The 18,962-nt window shown below is 39.4% G+C and overlaps 1 protein-coding gene across 2 annotated transcripts in view; it reads right to left on the bottom strand.

Annotated features, from left to right (window-relative positions):
* The window catches only part of fut8b (fucosyltransferase 8b (alpha (1,6) fucosyltransferase)), a 451,073-nt gene that overhangs the window by 209,758 nt on the left and 222,353 nt on the right, over nt 1-18,962 (bottom strand). For both annotated transcript variants that reach the window (XM_020929335.2, XM_055149122.1), the window contains one exon: nt 12,502-13,066. In XM_020929335.2, coding sequence (XP_020784994.1) covers nt 12,502-12,704 — 203 coding nt within the window. In that variant the 5' untranslated portion in view covers nt 12,705-13,066. The remainder of the gene's footprint in view (nt 1-12,501; nt 13,067-18,962) is intronic.

Here is an 18,962-nt window from a genome sequence, read left to right as displayed (position 1 = left end):
AAAACTGTTCAACCCAACCAACATCCTTGCACACTCGCCCTCTAACCAGATGCTCACCGCGTTGCGCCCTTAGAAGATTTGCATACCACTAGAAGGCGCTATACTCACCCACTTACGGAAGAAGAAAACCTGAGTCCCACATCAACCGTGAAATCAACCCTCCGATCAACAAGAGTGCTAGCCCATCTGGTCAGCGGCCACTAAAAGCTCACCCGCTCCCCACGCTGCAGACTTCCACCTTTGTTTCTGTGCCAAATCTGAATAATTACAAAAGCAAGGGATTAAATGAGGCACCAGCTGTCTGAAGTGAAGCGTGCGTGCGAGCGTGTGTGAGTGTGGGTGCTGTTTCATATCGATTTTCAGTGATGGGGAACGGCATCAAAGTGAATGTGGAAATCACGCAGGAGCTGAAGGGGAGCTCTGAAGATCTTCCCTTAAAGATAAGCTACGTTTTATTAACAGTGACATCCAGTGAGGTACTGAGCATAAGAGCTACAGCGATCAGTCTGAGCTATACTTTTGAACCACCTGTAATTGAATAAGTGTAAGGTAGAGCTGTTTAATGCCGTACTGTTGAACATTACAGGCAGAGGAGTGACATATCCATAGAAATAAGCAGGCGTCGTGGAAATTATCTGTAAAATAACACAAAAAACATACAAAAAAAACTGTCTAGGTTGGTTTATTACGTTTGGACGGTAACAAATGGTCCCACTACTGACGGTTTCCAAAGCAGTGAGGTAACAACACTCAAATACTCTCTGAGGTCCAAGCCCTTCCCAAGAACAATTTGCGTTTAGGTCAGTCTGGCTATTAATTATTCTTTTTTCAGGTGAACTAAGGTGCACTAAGGCCCAGCGCATCCAACCGCCAATAAAAGCAACCCATCTCCTACACCAATTTCTGCTCCTCGGCATCGGCGACCAAACCACGGCCAAGTATCGGATCGGATTCCCCCAAAAAATGGTATCCTGGGTTCCCATGGTGCTCATGGAAATCCTGGAAAAGTCATCGAAATTGAAACTGTCATTTTTGAGGCCTGTAAAAGTCACAAAATTCTGTAAATTCAATGAAAGTTTTGGAAAAGCCATGGATTTTTAGTACCGTATTTTCCGAGCTATTAGGCGCTCTGGATTATAAGGCGCACTGTCATTAAATGGTCTATTTTCGAACTTTTTTCACAAATAAACCGCACCGGACTTTAAACGAAACACAACAGTTGGATGGGTCAGTGGGACTTTGTTTGGCGCGTTCACGGTGACTCTGGGCTTTGTTCAGTTGTGACTGTCTGGGATCGCTGGATTGTTGGAGTGTTCACAGTGACTCAGTTGTTCAGTTGTGTCTAGAAGTGGCACATTGCACTCGGTTTTTCGGTTCGTTCCCCCATTCCGTTCCCCCATTCTGTTCCTCGTCGGCGTGGAGTGATGAGTGTGTCTGTGGGTGTGTTTCGCTGCGCAGTCGCTGTCTGCTCCGTGTGTGTTTGCGTGTTCTGCAGGTGGTGTGGCTTTGTAGTTTACTGAAGTCGTGCTGGGACACCCGAGTGGATTCGTGTATAGGGCGCTCTGGATTGTGGGGCGCGCAGTCATTTTTTTATGGTGTTGGAGGCTTAAGAGTGCGTCTAATAGCCCGGAAAATACGGTATTCTTTTTTCAGGTGACCCGTATGCACTACGGCCCAGCGCATCCAGCCGCCTATAAAAGCAACCCGTCTCCAACACCCATTTCTGCTCCTTTGGCTTAAGTCCACATCCGTTGCACATATTTGTTGTAACTAAGCCTGTAATGATAATAGATTTTGCTGGACGATTAACTAACCAAGAATTTATTGCAATAAACGATAATATTGACATTTTGAGACCAATTTCAACTAATATAATAATGACCATGGAATACAAATGCAAATACACCCTTTTAAAGATCAATAAACCTTACTTTCTAAACATTTAGCACAGAGACTGTAAGACAACCAAGAACAATAGCAAGGACTTGTTAACAAAAATGCACTTGAATAAACCATTGCTGAACCAAATACAACCAAAGCAATAAATAAAATGGATTATTAAGTCTCTGACTGTAACAAAATTCCCCTTAAAAGTTATTTTAGTCATTGACTTACACTGATATATTGTGACCCTAAACCTTTGCCATAGTCTGACTTTTCTCTGTTCCGGTCATAGAGCTGAGCTGTAACAATAGTATGTTAGAAGACTGATTTTTTGCTCTTGTATGTTAGAAAATGAAGTAGCCTATGTGTACTTCTTTACACTATGGTATTGGATTGATATCAGTATCGACAACCAAACCACGGCCAAGAATCGGATCGGATTCCCCCCAAGAAATGGTATCCTGGATTCCCATGAAAAGTCATCGAAAATTTAAAAAAATTCATTTTCCAGGCCTGTAAAAGTCATGAAATTCTGCAAATTCAATGAAAGTTTTGGAAAAGTCATGGAATTTTAGTGTCTCTTTCACACAACTACAGCGTTCTGTTAAGTTATCATTAGACTATTATGATTATTTCTGAATGTATGTGCCTTTTGTTTTAAAGAGACGACAATAAATACACTGACAGTATTTTGAATGTTAAAAAACTATAATCCCAAACCATAAGGTGAGTGGAAAGTGTTAACATTTCGTATTTAGCCCTAAAATTCTGATCAATTCTACATGTAGGTGCCGTAAAGTCACTTTAGGTCATGAAAAAGTTATGGAAATATTGTGATGCATCACTTTGTCCCTCTTTAAATATGTATGTTTAAAAATGTATATTTACATGGTTGTATGGGTGATTTGTCACGTGACGGTGTTATCATGTGACTTGTGTGTAAATACCACCTGCACACACCTGTGAATTTTACGTGTGACATGAAATAAAATTATAGCAAAGTATATCTGAGTGCCTTGGATCTCCTTTTTCATCCAGAAAGTCATGAAAAGTTTTGAAATGTTGTCAATGAAACAGAGTGGGAACCCCGGGTATCGGAACATCTCTAGTTTTGATGCGACATTACCTCTATTACTTATGCATAACTTTATCACTTCTCGCTAATGAACACGACAACAAACTGGCGCGGCTGTTTACATGGACGCTAGCAGAAACACTATTAGCATGCAGCGCTAAGAGAAGGACCATCTGTGTCTGTGTCCTGAAGTGTGAGCGGCGTGGCGTGCTTGATAGGCTCATGCGACGTGCCGCTCTGTGCCAACAACAAGAGCGAGCGTGGCGAGGTGTGCTCGGTTTACCCATCTGCCCCGTCTCACGTGGGCTCTTATGCAACACTGATCGACTTCACAGGAAACACGAATCCAGCGCGCGCACATGGTTTAAGGGTCGATGCTGCGCTGTTCTCTGATCTATGTTATGTTTCATCAAAATCATACCTGGAGCTGGAGTCGTGTTCGGTTTCATTCATGCATGTTTAACACACAAATCCAGCGAGTTTATGTGGAGTTCTTCTCTCAAACGGAAATACCTGTTCCACCTTGTGATGTTATGTGCTCCACTGTGTTTTTAAACTCCATATACCAGGAGTCTCTAACCTGTAGCTCTCCACCCCCTTCCAAGTATCTCGCCAAAGGATTTCTGAATTATATGCATTGTGCTGCGTAAGTTGAAATTGAGTAAATACCTATTACCATTGTACCATGTATGTAAATAAATGTAAATGTCATGTAAATCCTTGAAAAGTCATGAAATTTGAAAATGTCATTTGCCGAGCCTGTAAAAGTCATGGAATACATGCATCCCGAATTTCAGACTTCCGGTCGTCGCGCGATGCACACTCCGAAAAAGTCAGTATCAAATACCCATGTTTGATTTCTCAGTGGGATGCATCTATTGTCAAAGTCGATTTTTTCAAGTCTTTTGAACCATATCACTTTTGTTTCTGGTTCTGATATTGTAATATTTTAGTTTTGGGATTCAGACATCGTAATTGTGTGGTTGTTGGATCCTAACACCGGAAAATGGGCTTCCTCTGCAAAATCCCGATCCCTCGCTCGACCATGGTTACGAATTTAAAAAGTCAATGCCAAAGCGAAAGGCACCAGCTGTTCACCAAGAAACATCTTCCACTGCAAAGTGACCAAGACGAACAAGAAACAAGAAAGTGCGAGTTCGGCCTGTTTGTCTTCTGCACCTCTCGCTTAACAAACGGGATTTGGCTTTGATGGCTTGAGGTTTGCAGTCACACAGATCTGATTCAATTTTGCATTTTGTGGAGTTCGCAACCTTCCGAAGCCCGTTTCTCGAGCCGTTTTCCACAGTTAAGACATCCAACAACCACACAATTACATTGTCTGAATTCAAGATTGGCTTTGACAATAGGCGCATACCACTGAGAAATCAAACTTGGCGGTTTGATGTTCACTTTTTCGGATGATCCTTCCCAGTATGCATTGTGCAACAACCGGAAGTCCGAAATTCAGGATGCAGGTATTTATTTTTTGCTCTTGTATGTTACAAAATTAAATAGCCTAAGTGTACTTCTTCACACTATAGTACTGAACTCAACTGGTATTGGAATCAGCGACCAAACCATGGCCAAGTATCGGATCGGATTCCCCCCAAAAATGGTATCTTGGGTTCACACGGTCATGGAAATCCTGTAATAGTCATCGAAATTGAAAATGTCATAGAATTTTAAAAGTAAATCTCTTTCATGCAACTACAGCGTTCTGTTAAGTTCTCATGAGGCTATTATGATTATTTCCAAACGTCTGCGCCTTTTGTTTAAAAGAGACGACAATAAATGCACTGACAGTATTTTGAATGTTAAAAAACTATAATACCAAGCCATAAGGTGAGTGGAAAGGGTTAACATTTCATATTTAGCCCTAAAAGTCTGATCAATTCTACACATTAAGGTGCCGTAAAGTTATGGAAAACTTCACTTTAGGTCGTAAAAAAGTAATGGAAAAGTTTCGAAATTGTGTCAGCGAAAAAGAGTGGAAACCCTGTTAATAAATGGATAATGGTTTATGTTTTATAGAAATTTCTACCTAAGACTCACCCTGGCGCTACTCAATTACTTGTGACCGCTAAAACTAGCAGCTCTCTGGCATTTTGGTTTTGTAAAAATGGCTCACCGGAGGAAAAAGGTATACACGTTCTGCCATACACCTTCACTAGAATCATTTGGATAATTTTACCCCTGTATTCGCCAATCATTACTAACCAAAAGATAAAAAGCAGCTGTGAACTTGAAAACTACAGCTTCATGACATCACAAGGTGGACCAGAGCATTTACAGCTTTTAGACAGAATAATAATCAAGGGTTACTCAAATATGTGTGAAAAAAAACTAAACATAACTCCAGGTCGGTTTTCGATGATGTAACAACATTATAACATGACTTAAAACGCACGAGAGTTAATGATGCGTAATATAGGACCTTTAATTAAGCGTGATTTCCATTTCTAGGAAAAAGGCAAACTCGACAATCATCTCGTTTCTAACAATTTTGTACAATTAGCCTGATTAGATGAGCAGGATGCGCGGTGTTCTGGGAAGATTGCAGGACTTGAGAAACAGAAACTACTCAGGAAAAAATATGCAATGGGCACAAACACTGTAACTGTACTATGAATGTATTTCGAGTAGGTTTTTTAAGGTGGTATGATGTATGTATGAAACTACTGCTCATCACAACAGGTTTGTCAAGTTGTTGTGTACGGTTTTGTATCATGTTTTTGTATATTTACTGAGAATTGTCGTGTGGGAGTGTGGGTGACGTCGGTTTGTAGGCTGAGAATTGAACAGAATCTTACAGCTAACCATAAGGAGGCTTTGAATAACATCTCAAACATGCATGGATGAGATCTAGAACATCTTCAGGCGTGTTTCTGATGAGAGAACAATGTTATAACATGGTGGAAAGCAAGAACAACTGTCTTCCCTAAGATCACAACAGCAGTGTTCATCTGTGGGAGCTGGAAGCGTGGAATCAAGTTGAAGTGGGTCTGACTTGCCAACCAGGGATGGGCACGATTTGTTGCCCAACCACCATTTGTCGACCACGTTCATTTTTAATCGACAGACTGAATGCAGGTTGCTGTGTGTAGCGTAAGGAGACGAGACTGCGTCTGATACACAAACACTGGAGTTGTACTTCACAGTCCCACGTTTGGGCTCTGGCATCTCTTAGTACCACTCTGTACCACTCTGTACCACTTGGTGAGAGCATTTTTGAATATCCTGGTTTTGTTGTGGTGCATGTAAACACAGTGTCCCGGCTACTGCAACATAAACTTGAGTCACATGTGTCCAAAAGACAAACACTTTTCAGTCTTTTCATCACAACAGACGCCAAAATAAAGTGCCCAACTGTTACGACCCAGCTCTGCTAGGGACAGGGAAGTAACAAAAATAAAACCAAGATGTAAAATGGAATAAATTAAATAATGTTTAATTAACAGGAATGTAAAAGGTAAATTAACAAAAGAAACTAAGAAACAGAACAATGGAATAAACTGAGTTTTGTGCCACAAAAGGGGGCTTACACAAAACGAGTAGTTAACAAAGGGACACACACTAAACTGAAACACAAGTTCCCCAAATTAAACCACATAAGCCCACAAACAGAATCGAGTGACCAAATCAAAAAGGCCCAAAACAGAACGAAACTACACACACAAACACAAACACAAACTGGCAGACTGGCCACCAAGTCCAGCAGCCCTGAACGGGTGCTGGTCATCTCCTTAAATAGGGGGCGGTGGCTGTGGGTGAGGTGGGCGTAAACATGCCCCACCAATCACGGACCAGGGCTCCCACAGCAGGAAACAGGAGTGCTCAGCAAAATCATTTAGAACACACAAAACAAATTAGAACTAAAGGCCTGGAGCCATAACACCAACATAAATAAAGTGAGTGAAATGATAAAAAAAAAATGCTCTAAACCTGCACACGTCTGATTTCTGAAAACATGAACCATCTCCAACGCAACACACACACAGAACAGACTCATCAACATCCCTTTGTCACAGAGAGAACACTCATATTCCATTGAGTCGAGTCCTTTAGTCCGACAGAAGCTGAACCGCATCAGCGCACAAGGAAAGAGCTGTTTTTTTCAGCACTTACAGTTTATGCAAATGAGTCACATGGTTTTAAGTGTCGTTTCTGTAAAATGTAAACAAATGTGTCAAAGCGGCATTAAACACATTATAATGTCAAATGGGCTGATGTGGATCTAGAGTGGTTATGGTTTAAATGTTGTAAAGTTGAGTTTATTTATGCAGATTAGTAATAGTCGTAATAATGATGATAATTTAATATAAAAACGTTAATGAGTAATCGAAAATCAATCGTTAAATCTAGTGACAAACGATTAAGAAAATGAAATCAAATGCCTATCCTTATGAATGAATGAATGAATGAATGTTTATTCGGACAGTAATACATAGAACATAAATAAAAAACATAAATACATAGATATAACACAAAACGTTACTATTTCTATTCTACAATAACAGGCAAAATAAATGTTACGCTGAATTTTCCTTATTGCCAACCAATGATGTTTGCACTGAGAGCGGGATTCAAACCAGCAAACCTTTGGATCAGAGGTCAAACCAGCTAAGCTACTGTCACCCTCTACCATCAAGATACAAGAAAGTAGGGGTGGGCGATATATCGATATTTTAAATATATCGACATAGTTTTTAAACTCGATATGAATTCTGACATATCGTATATATAATACGATATAATATGATATAATGCTTATATTCAATTTTGATTTCGCCGCTTCGCTTGTTTACCTTCTCTCTCGCCGCCTGCGCGCCCCCGCTTCCCTGATTTTGTTCGTTCGTGTCTCCTTCACTCGTCACTATCGCCCTGAACGCCGAAAGTTGGTGCCAGTGAAAAGCTTCAAGCACCACGAACCTTTTCCACCATTTACAGACAAAACCATCAGCAGCACATCCTCATGTTCCACCGAGTCGCGTCCTTTAGCCCGAAAGAAGCTAAACGAGCTGAGCTGCATGAGAAGTGCTGTTTATGCAAATGAGCCATGCGCTTAAGTTTCGTTTCTGTAAAATGTAAACACACGTGCGCAAAACTGCATTAAACACATTATTATTTCAAACGGGCTGATGTGGCTCTAGAGTCGTTATGCTTTATTTATTGTAAAGTTTAGCAATGTAAAGTTTATTTATGCAGAAGATTTTAATTAATAATCTGCTGCAGTGTCACTTGAGCAATAGTGTTTGGAAACGTTGGGTTTGATCTGCAGTGGATTGTGGGAAACCTCAGAGCTCCTCACTGCTGGTCAGGAACATTGATCTATTAAAATAAGGAACATCCTGAGCTTTTTCTGCTAAATGAGCTCATGATTATGGTCTGGATAACAGAGTTAATGCAAAGATGAGCTTGAGTTGAGTTGTTTTATTTATGAATGAAAAGAAGGAAATATGTATTATTTCTTTTATTTTACAGTTAAATTATTATTTATGTAATTAGGGTTTTTTGTAATCTTAAATGTTCCTACATGAACTGCCGACCCTCTTACACTTCAATAAAAAAAAAGGACCTTGTGGAATTTGGCAGATTTGTTTTTGCAGTTTTCAGTTTTAGCGGGTTATTTTTTTCTTGAACATATATCGAGATATATATCGTATATCGAGATATAGCAAAATATATCGAGATATATTTTTTGATCCATATCGCCCAGCCCTACAAGAAAGCACCTCCACTTTTTTCATATTTACCCAAGGGTGTACAAAACATTTTCATAGGTCTCGACTCAAATTCTCCCAAAGCAAAGTCTTAGTCAACAGCGCATCTTCAAACCCCACTGAAATTTCAAACACTTTCAAATGAGACTAAATCGGCCCATTCTTCTGCACATTACAGCACTTTTGTTGAATTGACACTGTCACGCAACAGCTACGCCACGCTAAAGCAAAAACAAAACTTTAGCTGAGCCGAGGAATATCAAGTCTGATGGATCTGCGTTCTGATAAACATCCATTTTCCTCAGACGAACGGTGCCACTTGGAGAAATGGAGCTGGACTTGTTTTGCTTAAACTGCACGATGGTTGCTTTATCATCACATAAACTCCGAACACGTAAAAAATACAGTATTGTGTCTTCAGTATGTCATTTGTAAAGTGTAAGTGGCTCAAATATCTCAAACGTGAAGTAGCAGAGGTGAACAATTTGGGAAAAATCTCTAAATATCGATTTGTCTGACAAGCATTAGACAAGCTTAAACTCTCTACATTATGTCAATTTAATCCAATTTACAGACAGATAAATGTCCTAATACGTGACGCTGCATCAATATTTATCTGCGGAGTAACTTGTTTGTGTCTGTGATGCCGTACTGCCCCTGAACGCACCTCCAGACTCACTTGACTCACGTGCGCTTCTGCAACATGCTGGATTATATTCTTTTAACGGACGATCTTTTTGCGTCAGGACTGAAAGGACACTTATTGGTGAAGACTTGAGGTGTCAGTGCACATGTGTCGGTTTTGGAGCTAATTTTGGTTCTTTTCTCATTGTTTAGCTGCTATAGCGACCACACATAAACAGCCTGTTTTTTTTTAAATCATTGGCCTAGTGTAAAGTGACTGACTATAGTGGCTGTATATATGTTTTTGGAGCTGCATTGATATGTATAGTAAATGAGCTGTGAACAGAGGTGTGAATGATTGGCATTTACACATATAATGAATTACCGCAGTGCGCACGCATTTACTGCTAAAGACTTCTAGCGGTGGTTTATTTACTTTCTTCTTTTTACTGGCTAGAATGTGACGCAAAAATGCCATTAGTCCTACGTACTGTCTTTAAACATGACAGTAAAGGGGCAGAATAACAATAAAAATGGCCGAAATAAACCCAATTTAAAATGCAACAGAACGAAACCTAAGTTTTATAATCAAGAGATTGAAGATTTATAGTGGATTTTTACACTAAATATATCGGCTTCTCCAACTCCTGTTTTATCGGTATCATCTGCAAAACAAATTCTTATCGGTCAGGCCCTTGTACAGATATAAACTGGCAGATACTTAAAGCCAAAAATATCGGCATTGGTATCAGCAAAAGCTGGATCGGCGCATCCTTAGCAGATTTTTCCATGTATTTGAGCAAACTGTCCCACCCTAGTACCGATATATTGTGTAAGCAGCTCTTGAGGTCAAAATATGTCTGAATTAGAGATGTAACAATAACTGAAATATCGTGATATCGTATCGTCAATAGTCTCACATTAATATCGTGGACTGTCACAATATATCGAATCACAAGTTCCTTTGCTTAAATGCATTGTTTTATAGTAACAACAGCTTATAAACATCGGGAACTACATACCCCATGATTCATTTCAGCGTAGACAACATGAAGAAGTATGTTTTTTACTTGAATTCTTGGGATTATGATGGAAATTATTCACACCAAAATCTTGTCAAGGGATTTTAAAAGCAAAAAAGTGTCCGATCTACAATTACATCAGCCTCTTCAAAATATCACAATAAATATAGTACCGTGAGATTTGTATATTGTTACATCCCTAGTTTGCATCTTATTATACAGTTTTATGGTCCAATAATAAGGAAGTGTGTATTGGCATGCTAGTTGTTGATAATTTACTTGTGACTCATTGTGGTGAATAATTAGGATGCTCTAAATGCAACTTTGGAATAACTTTGGATCACTTCAAACCGTTTAAAATGACTACAGTCAAGAAGTACACGGCCTTTAAACTTACAATAACGACTTTTATTTGAAGCTTTGGTTTTTTACTACTTCTAACCCGGAAATTACAACTCGTATTATTACCATCATTTCTACAATCTTTACAGTGTGTTAAATGAAATTCCAAACTGGCTCAAAGAAAAGAATCTAATGAATTGCGATATGCCCTAGGAAACTTCTGTCTAATTAATGCTACAGTGGTGCTTTTAATCACTGCTCGTATGAATATATTATACAACAAACAAACTAAAGAGGGAAACCGCTGCATTTTGATGTATACGTTTGCAGTTGCCTACAGATGTTTGAGTTTTGAATTAGTTTGGCATCTTTAGTTTTGACTATGATGCTGTAATATTTAGTGAACTCGTTTGAAAATATCTAAAAAGTAAACAGCTAATCGTATTAATCAGATTACACTACTTCAGGGGCCATCTGCCACACACAGAACACCAGACTTGTTCTTTGGACTCGTTGAACCAACATTCGAAGATACAAACTACTTAAAGCTCAAACTGAGATGTGTTGTGATTATTGTCAGTATCGATATTTCCTCAAATGAGTATCTAGTATCGATTAATATCTGATCTTCTACACGTTTTACAACTCTACATCAGAGGTGGGACTTGCAGGTCGTGACTTGGACTCGAGTCAGGCTTGAGTCACTATTTTCAGGACTTGAGACTTGATTTTATAAAATGGACTAAAACTTGGGACTCGACTTGGACTTGAGGCCTGTGACTTGAGAAGACTTGAGAAGCACTTTTAAATCTGAATTCTTTCTATTCTGACGATAATGATTCACACTAAGATCTTGTCAAGACATTTAAAAAGGAAAAAATAACAAAATTAATTTCTACAACTCTTATATAAATACTCATATAAAAATATACTAAGATTTTTTTAAGTACAATTTCGTTTAAAATTCATATAATTGCAAAAATCTAAGATATATTTGGTACTTTGGTTTAAAGACTTGAAATGACTTGCTCAAAGCAGATGACTTGGACTTGACTTATGGGCCAGTGACTTGAGTGAAGGGAGGAGCTATCTAACTCCTGCTAGTTTCAGAGTAGTTTCAGTGTAGTTAGCTCCTCCCTTGAGACAAATATAAGGAAGTGTCCACCAGCATCTGACCAGAACTGAAGAAGCAGCTTGAATGAGTTGCGAAAAATATTCGAGCAAATAAACTTTTGTCCAGTCGGCAAATTGAATTTCTCCTTTGCCGGGCTTGTCTCCCAAAATATGGTCCAGTTCTTCGTAAAATGGACAGGTCACACATCCACGGCTGCTTTGTTTGTTCAAGTCTTTAGCCTCCTTTTATTTGGCTCGCAGGCTCTTTATTTTTCATTGACATTAGAGCCAGGACCATTTCTTTAGCAATCATTTCAAAACCATCCTGTCCAATTTGGCCTTAATACAGTGGTCCCCCCCAAATTTTAATGAACTCACTAACCTCGCTTTCCCTCCATTGACTAGACTCCGAGCCTGACGTGTAGGTGGGATGAATGCGACCTGGCCGTTTAGTCAAAAGATCGGATATGTATCGGTTTTAGGAGCACATATGCAAGTGGCCTGGGTCGCATTTGAAAAAATCGGATCTGTATCGTCCAGACTGTCATTAAAACAGGCCGCACAGGGGCAAAAAAAAATCAGATTTGGGCTGCAGTCTGAGCGTAGCCTAAGTTAGTTCGATTGTATTTGAAACACAGCTCAGGTTAAAGCCTCACTTGAGTAACAGACGTTCAGACAGAGCAGTGCCTTTCAGTTAGCATTTTCACACTGTATGCCTTACCTGAGTGATTCGGCCATGCGTCGCAGGTCCTCATTCTGCTGCTTGAGCCTCTCCAGTTTGGCCAGGATCTTGGACAGCTCCCGACTGGACCTCTCCGGGTGCTCGCTGTCCCTCACCAGGTGCCCGCCTATGTAGAAGAGGAGGGTCCCCCAGGCGAGCAGCACCAGGGTAATCCACCTCCACGATCCCGCCCAGGGTCGCATGGTTCGGCCTCCTCCGATCGGCGTCTTGCCCCCGCCCACCACCACCGCCACCACCGCCGCCGCGAGCCTGGATGTCTGCAAGTCACAAGCCCCGCGACTGATGCAGCGAGGCAGGCATGGGCATCTCTGGTCGGGGTGGCGGTGCGTGGATGGCGGGGCGGCTGGGGTGGTGATGCGGCGGCGGAGGTTGGAGCTCAGGAGTGCGTCGGACTTTGATCATCCAGGCTTTTAGAGGGGGCTAAAGCGTGCCCGGCATGCTGCTCAGAGCTGGGGGTGGAGGAGGTAAGTCGTGCGAGCTTCCCTGGGTGTTTTTGCGTTCGTTTGGAGTTGGTGAGTGGGATGTTGGATGGAGAGGGTGGATTCTGTCGAGAGAAGAACAAAGACAAAGGATGTGTAAGTTTAGGATGAAAATACAGCCGCATTTGCACAAAATTACTGAGAAATCCTGCGTTGTGTAGTGTGGCGACTGAGGTGTAGTGGGATGAGTGCCCTGTTATGTTAAGGCATTTTTTTTACCCTGTATATACAGTTTTGTTTTTTTCTAAGTTATTCCTATTTTTGAATGTTTAAAAGTACCGTTTTTGTAGTTTGTGTCATAAGTAACACGCCCACCAACCAGAGGGTCATGAGTTTTAAGTTTTGAACCATACACTGTACATAATCCAAATCCAAAGTGAGCATGGGCGCACTTCCGGCTCCACAGACTCTGGCTCCAATTAACTTCACATTAAAAGATTGTCATCCCTTTCTGTAACTGCTGCCATGAGCCTTGTCATTTTGGCCTTAAAATGTTCGTAATAACCCGCTCTATGTGATCCTGGAGTATTTATTTCACTATTTTGTCCGTAAAACAATTCCTGATATGGAACTCAGCTCCAAATTCGCTCCTATAACTACTAGCCTCGGTGAGCTTCATTTGACTGGAGTCAAACGCTATGGTGACGTCACACTCCCTTAGTCCACTTCTTTATATCGTCTATGGTTTGAACATTGTCCATCCATGGATTTCAGAATGATGAACAAATAGCAGGGATGTAACAATAACCGAAATATCATGATATCGTATCGTCAAAGTTCTCACAATAATCTCGTGGACCATCACAATATATCGAATTACAAGTGTCTTTGCTTAAATTCATTGTTATGATGCAGCAACAGCTAAAAAAACAGACAGAACTACATAGACCATGATCCTTTGCTCTGTTTTAGTCCAATCTACATGATAAAACAACTGTTTTTAAGCATGTTTAAATCTTAATTCGCATATTCACAGTTTCGGTAGCTTCTGCAAAATATCGTAATAAATATCGTACCGTGAGATGCATATCGTGAAAATATCGTATCGAGAGATTTGGATATTGTTACATCCCTAACAAAAAGGTATCTCGCCATTAGGGAAACTAGTATCAAATAACAGCGTCAATACTGACAAAATTAGCTGGATCGGGTATCGGTTCCATGATATCGGTTCTTGCGATATCCTGGTTGGGCCTTTAATTGGATGTAATATCTTGGCCTAGAACAGGAGTGGGCAAACTACGGCCCTTTAATCCTTTTAGTCTGGCTCGCCAAACTTGAATCATAATTATAATAACAACAGTGATGATAATAATAGTAATTTTCAGAGTTTAGTCATTTCAATAAAAAAAAAAAAAAATGCCAGTAATTTTAATAAAAAGTAAATACCATGGGACTTGAAGGACAGATACTTTGTTGTAATGCTTTGTAACAATTTTCAATTATGGGATATTTCAATAACATGGGATGTGTTTTCTGCATATCTCGTGTTATTTTTTTCTTTTATGAGGTGGATTACCAAAAAACTCCATCCATTTGCTCCTTCCGTCACATTTTAAAACCCTTTGTGACCTACGAGTCAAAAATGTTGCCCATCCCTGGCCGAGAACGCCTCATAAGGTTTGAACTTTTATCACACAAAGCTGTTCAGTCGTGGTTTGAAAGAAAAGTAAAAGCTGCATAACACGATTTGATCTTTAGTAGGGATGTAATAATAACTGTATTATCGTGATATCATATCATCAAAACTATAATATCATGGGCTGTCACGATATATCGAATTACAAGTTGCTTAAATACATGGTTTTACAGTAGCAACAGCTTATGAACATCAGAAACTACATATCCCACGATTCATTACAAGACAAACAACATGAAGAGATATTTTTTTTACTTGAATTCTTGGGATTATGGCGGAAATAATTTACACAAAATCTTTCTCGAGGTATTTTATAAGCAAAAAAGTTTCTTATCTACAATTATATTAGCCTCTTAAATAAATATCGTAATAAATATCGTACCGTGAGATGCATATTGTGATAATATCGTACTGAGAGATTTGGATATCGTTACATCCCTAATCTTTAGTGTAATAAGTTAACTGTGTTTTAACAAAATAAATTCCATTTTCTCTCCTTACACTGGTATCGGTTAATATTGAGAATATCGGAACTGAAAAATCCGAAGTGATGCATCCTTAATTTCCCTCTGGATCAAAACGTATTTCTCTTTCTCTAGTAATTCAATCAAATGTAGTTTAATATCTGACTATCGATACTTTTTTCAATCCAGATTCCAAGTTGTAGAGTGTTCACTGAAAATGTGTGTGTGTTTTTTTTCTAATTATCTAAAAGTACCACATGATTGACACACGAGTCCCATCCCATCCAGACAGAGGGACGTGCCATTACACTGCACAAAAACACAATACAAGATGTTACAACGGTGTCAAAGCAGAATCAATAGTCCTCATCATAACGGCGCTGGGAAAGAGCACAGAGCCTATAACAGTGTAACCGCGTTTGACAGCCGGAGTGACGGGGCCGACTGGTGCCTCCACAGCCCCTGTACTCAGCGGCGGCAGCTCACCGGATTGATCGGGATGACACTGCAATTTACATTTACACAGAGAAGCCCGGTCCCCGAACGCCTCACTGCTGTCGAGGCAGGCCCGGCGCGCGCTGCGTTCAAGTGTAGTCATGAAAAACCGCTGTCAGTCTGCTCGCTCTTAAACACACGAGGCTCTTTGTAACAGCGGACATGCATCATTTGCAGGTAAAGGCAAAGTCAAACCACGAGATACTGAGTTGGAAGAAATACTGTTGGCAAAGAACTGAGAGATAGCGGTGTGTGCTTTAGATAATGTACTTTTGATGTTGATTTTATATATGGACTCATATCGCTGACTGGAATTGAATGCATTGATTTTGTGCACTGCTTCAGTACGCCACTAAAATGTCTTATTTTTATTTAGACAATAGGCTCTGTGCACCCAGCAACCTCACTACTTCCTGTCCAATTGACTATTTATGGCTTTTTTGTGGAATCGTGCTAAAATGAATAAATATTTAAAGATAAGGCAGTGAACCAGGAGCTGTGGGTTAAGTTCACTGTCAACATGTTAAAAATACACAAATAAAAAGTGCACAAATAAAATGAATACTGTATTTTTTTGGACTATAAGGCGCGCCGGATTATAAGGCACGTTACACAAAACAAACATCCACGATCCATCGGCAGATCGTGGCGTAATTCGCCCGGTGTTGTCTCTCTGTCTTGGTGAATGTCAATTATGAATGTGAATGTGGGTGGAGAATTTAAGTTTTTTTTTTTTTCTTACGAGGAGGACTCAAATATACATTGAGAAATAATGTGTTTAATGCAGTTTTGCGTATATGAATTTACTTTTTACAGAAACGAAACTAAAAACCACAAGGCTAATTTGCATAAAATATAAGTGCTGAAAATAAAGCTTGAAGCAGTTCAGCTTCTGTCGGACTCTGTAATGCTCCAACAATCCATCAAGCGGTGCGGCTTCGTAGTTTACCAAAGTCGTACTAAAACATTTTGTCAGATATTTCCACGTTCGAACAGCCCCACAGTGGAGTGTTTTAAGTCTCGTCTTAAAACCCACTTTTACTCTCTGGCTTTTAACACTGCGTGAGTTGTGTGGTCCTCTGTGTCTTTTTTTATTTTATTTATTTTATTTCGTTTTATTTATTTTATTTAGTTTTATCTATTTATTTTTTTTAGTACTGCTTTTATGTAATGATTTTATTATTTTTGTAATTTTTTTTAGTTTATTATTATTGTTATTTTATTGATTGATTTTATTATTTTCCTCATGGTTGGAGCATAATTCTGCAGATTTATTTATTTATTTATTTTTTTTTTAAGTATAATGTTTTACATTGCTATGTAAAGCACTTTGGAAACTGTCTTATTTATATAATGTGATATACAAATAAAGTTGGATTGGATTTTTGGGTGCTGTGTACCACATAAAATTGGTTTGAGGTCAGTAAGGACAACATAATTAATACAAAAGGCACACTGGTTTATAAGGCGCACTCTCAATTTTTGAGAAAATTAAAGGATTTAAATTGCACCTCGGTGCTTAAAAAGAGAGGTGTTTATGTCTCAATGCAAATTCTGAGGCATAATAAATATTACAATGCCACAAACTAAACTATTCTACACATACAAATAATTGGGCAGTGTTATATGGTAAGAAACACCATGTCTGACACTATAGTGTAGGTGAATTCTGCTAAAAACAAACTTAAAATAAAAGCAACGTAAATCACACGATGAATTTTGGTTCTTGTCTTGTTTCAATGTATTTATTTGTCCACATTTCCAGAATAAATTCAGTAAAAGCAGGTAGTTTATGGGCATTGCTTATCTAAAAACAAATCCAATGCAAATAGAGCAGTTTTAGTCTTAGTGTAAATATGACTTTTTTTTGTCTGTATCACCATTTCCAACATGTAACCTACAGTGTAAGACTTGTTAACATCAACATATGTTACTCTTCTTTTTTGCCGTGAACATTTAAACTTCCAGCCATCACTTCTCACAGCACAACCACCTCAATCCAACTCGAATCCGCTTTCAAAACGCTCAAAATAATCCTCAAGAAACTTCTGGGAAAATCCGCATCAATCCGCAGCAAGCCACTATACACTATACTACCCTCATCCTTGTCTGACAGGCTGCAACGTCAAGGTGATGGGTCAAAAGCTCAAAGCAACAACGCCAAAAAAATAAAAAAACAAATAATAAAATCCCTGGATCATCACTTCCCTTCATCGCCAACGCAGCGGGGGGGACACCAGAGGCAACCTTAACTGTCAAATTCATCAACAAAGATCTGCAGAGTTGGCGGAGACGGGACCGATTTATGACGAGATGGAGTGTGGCAGCCATCTTTGCCGCGGTGAGTTGAGAGTAGAGGGGCGGGGCTTGGTTTGATTGGCGGTTGGGTGACAGTGGGTGATCCTGACAAGTTGGAAGTAGGTTAGCGAGAGGCGTCGTGTTAACGTAGCGCATGTGGGGAATGCTAAGCAGAGGTACGGGGTTCTGACTGGTGTTTGAGGGCGGATGATGGAGTGTTGTGATAGGGATTGTCAAAATGGAGGACATCAGTATGGGGTAGCGGAGATTTGAGTTTTCACACCAAGTGGCTTTGCTGGTAGCCTGAAAACAAAGCTCAAAGAAGATATATTTCTAGATTAGGGCATTGTTCAGCTCCCGGGCCACACACGTTGACTCCGACTGGCCCGTTTAAGTTCATTTGGAATAAAAAAAATTAACATATTTTATAATTTTACCTCACGCATGAACTAAAACTGCATTGCTTTTACTTTAGAGGTGTTTTTAATGACATTTTTTGTAAGGCAGCCTAACTTTTTCATTGCTTAGTCCTAACACAAACTCTTACCAGTCTTACAAGCGTGTCAAAACAAAGCTACTTACTGCTTTTTATTAAGAAATACAATAAATATTATGCAGAATTGAGTTAAGCATTTTCATTTTCTGTTTCTCATGTGGCCCCATGGAAAAAATAATTGCCCACCCCTGTTGTAGATGGACAAAACTGCTGGAACTTTTGTTTGTTTGTTTGTTTGTGATTTAAAATCCAACCTCTCGTCTCCTTCTCTTTATTGCGGCCTTGGCTCAGGGTCTTAACACATGAAATAAATACACCTTTGTATTCAATTATACTTCACTTATCTTTAATGTGAAAGTATTTGGTGTATTTATTCATACTGTACACACTATACTGCAAAGTAACACGTCTGTTAAACTGTTTAACTGTGTAAGTGTCACCGCACAATCCTGATAAAAATACAAAAATAAATAGGAAATCCAAAGGTCGTCTATATCATTTCAAACACATATGATGACTAATCTGTGTATCATTCCTTCATTCGTTTTTCAGTATAAAAATAAAAATAA

Source organism: Boleophthalmus pectinirostris, unplaced genomic scaffold (genome assembly GCF_026225935.1).
Source record: "Boleophthalmus pectinirostris isolate CB_2022bp ecotype Guang Dong unplaced genomic scaffold, ASM2622593v1 HiC_scaffold_13, whole genome shotgun sequence".
NCBI lineage: Eukaryota > Metazoa > Chordata > Actinopteri > Gobiiformes > Gobiidae > Boleophthalmus > Boleophthalmus pectinirostris.
Note: the sequence above shows the minus strand (reverse complement) of the source record. Positions and strands in the feature narration are given on the sequence as shown.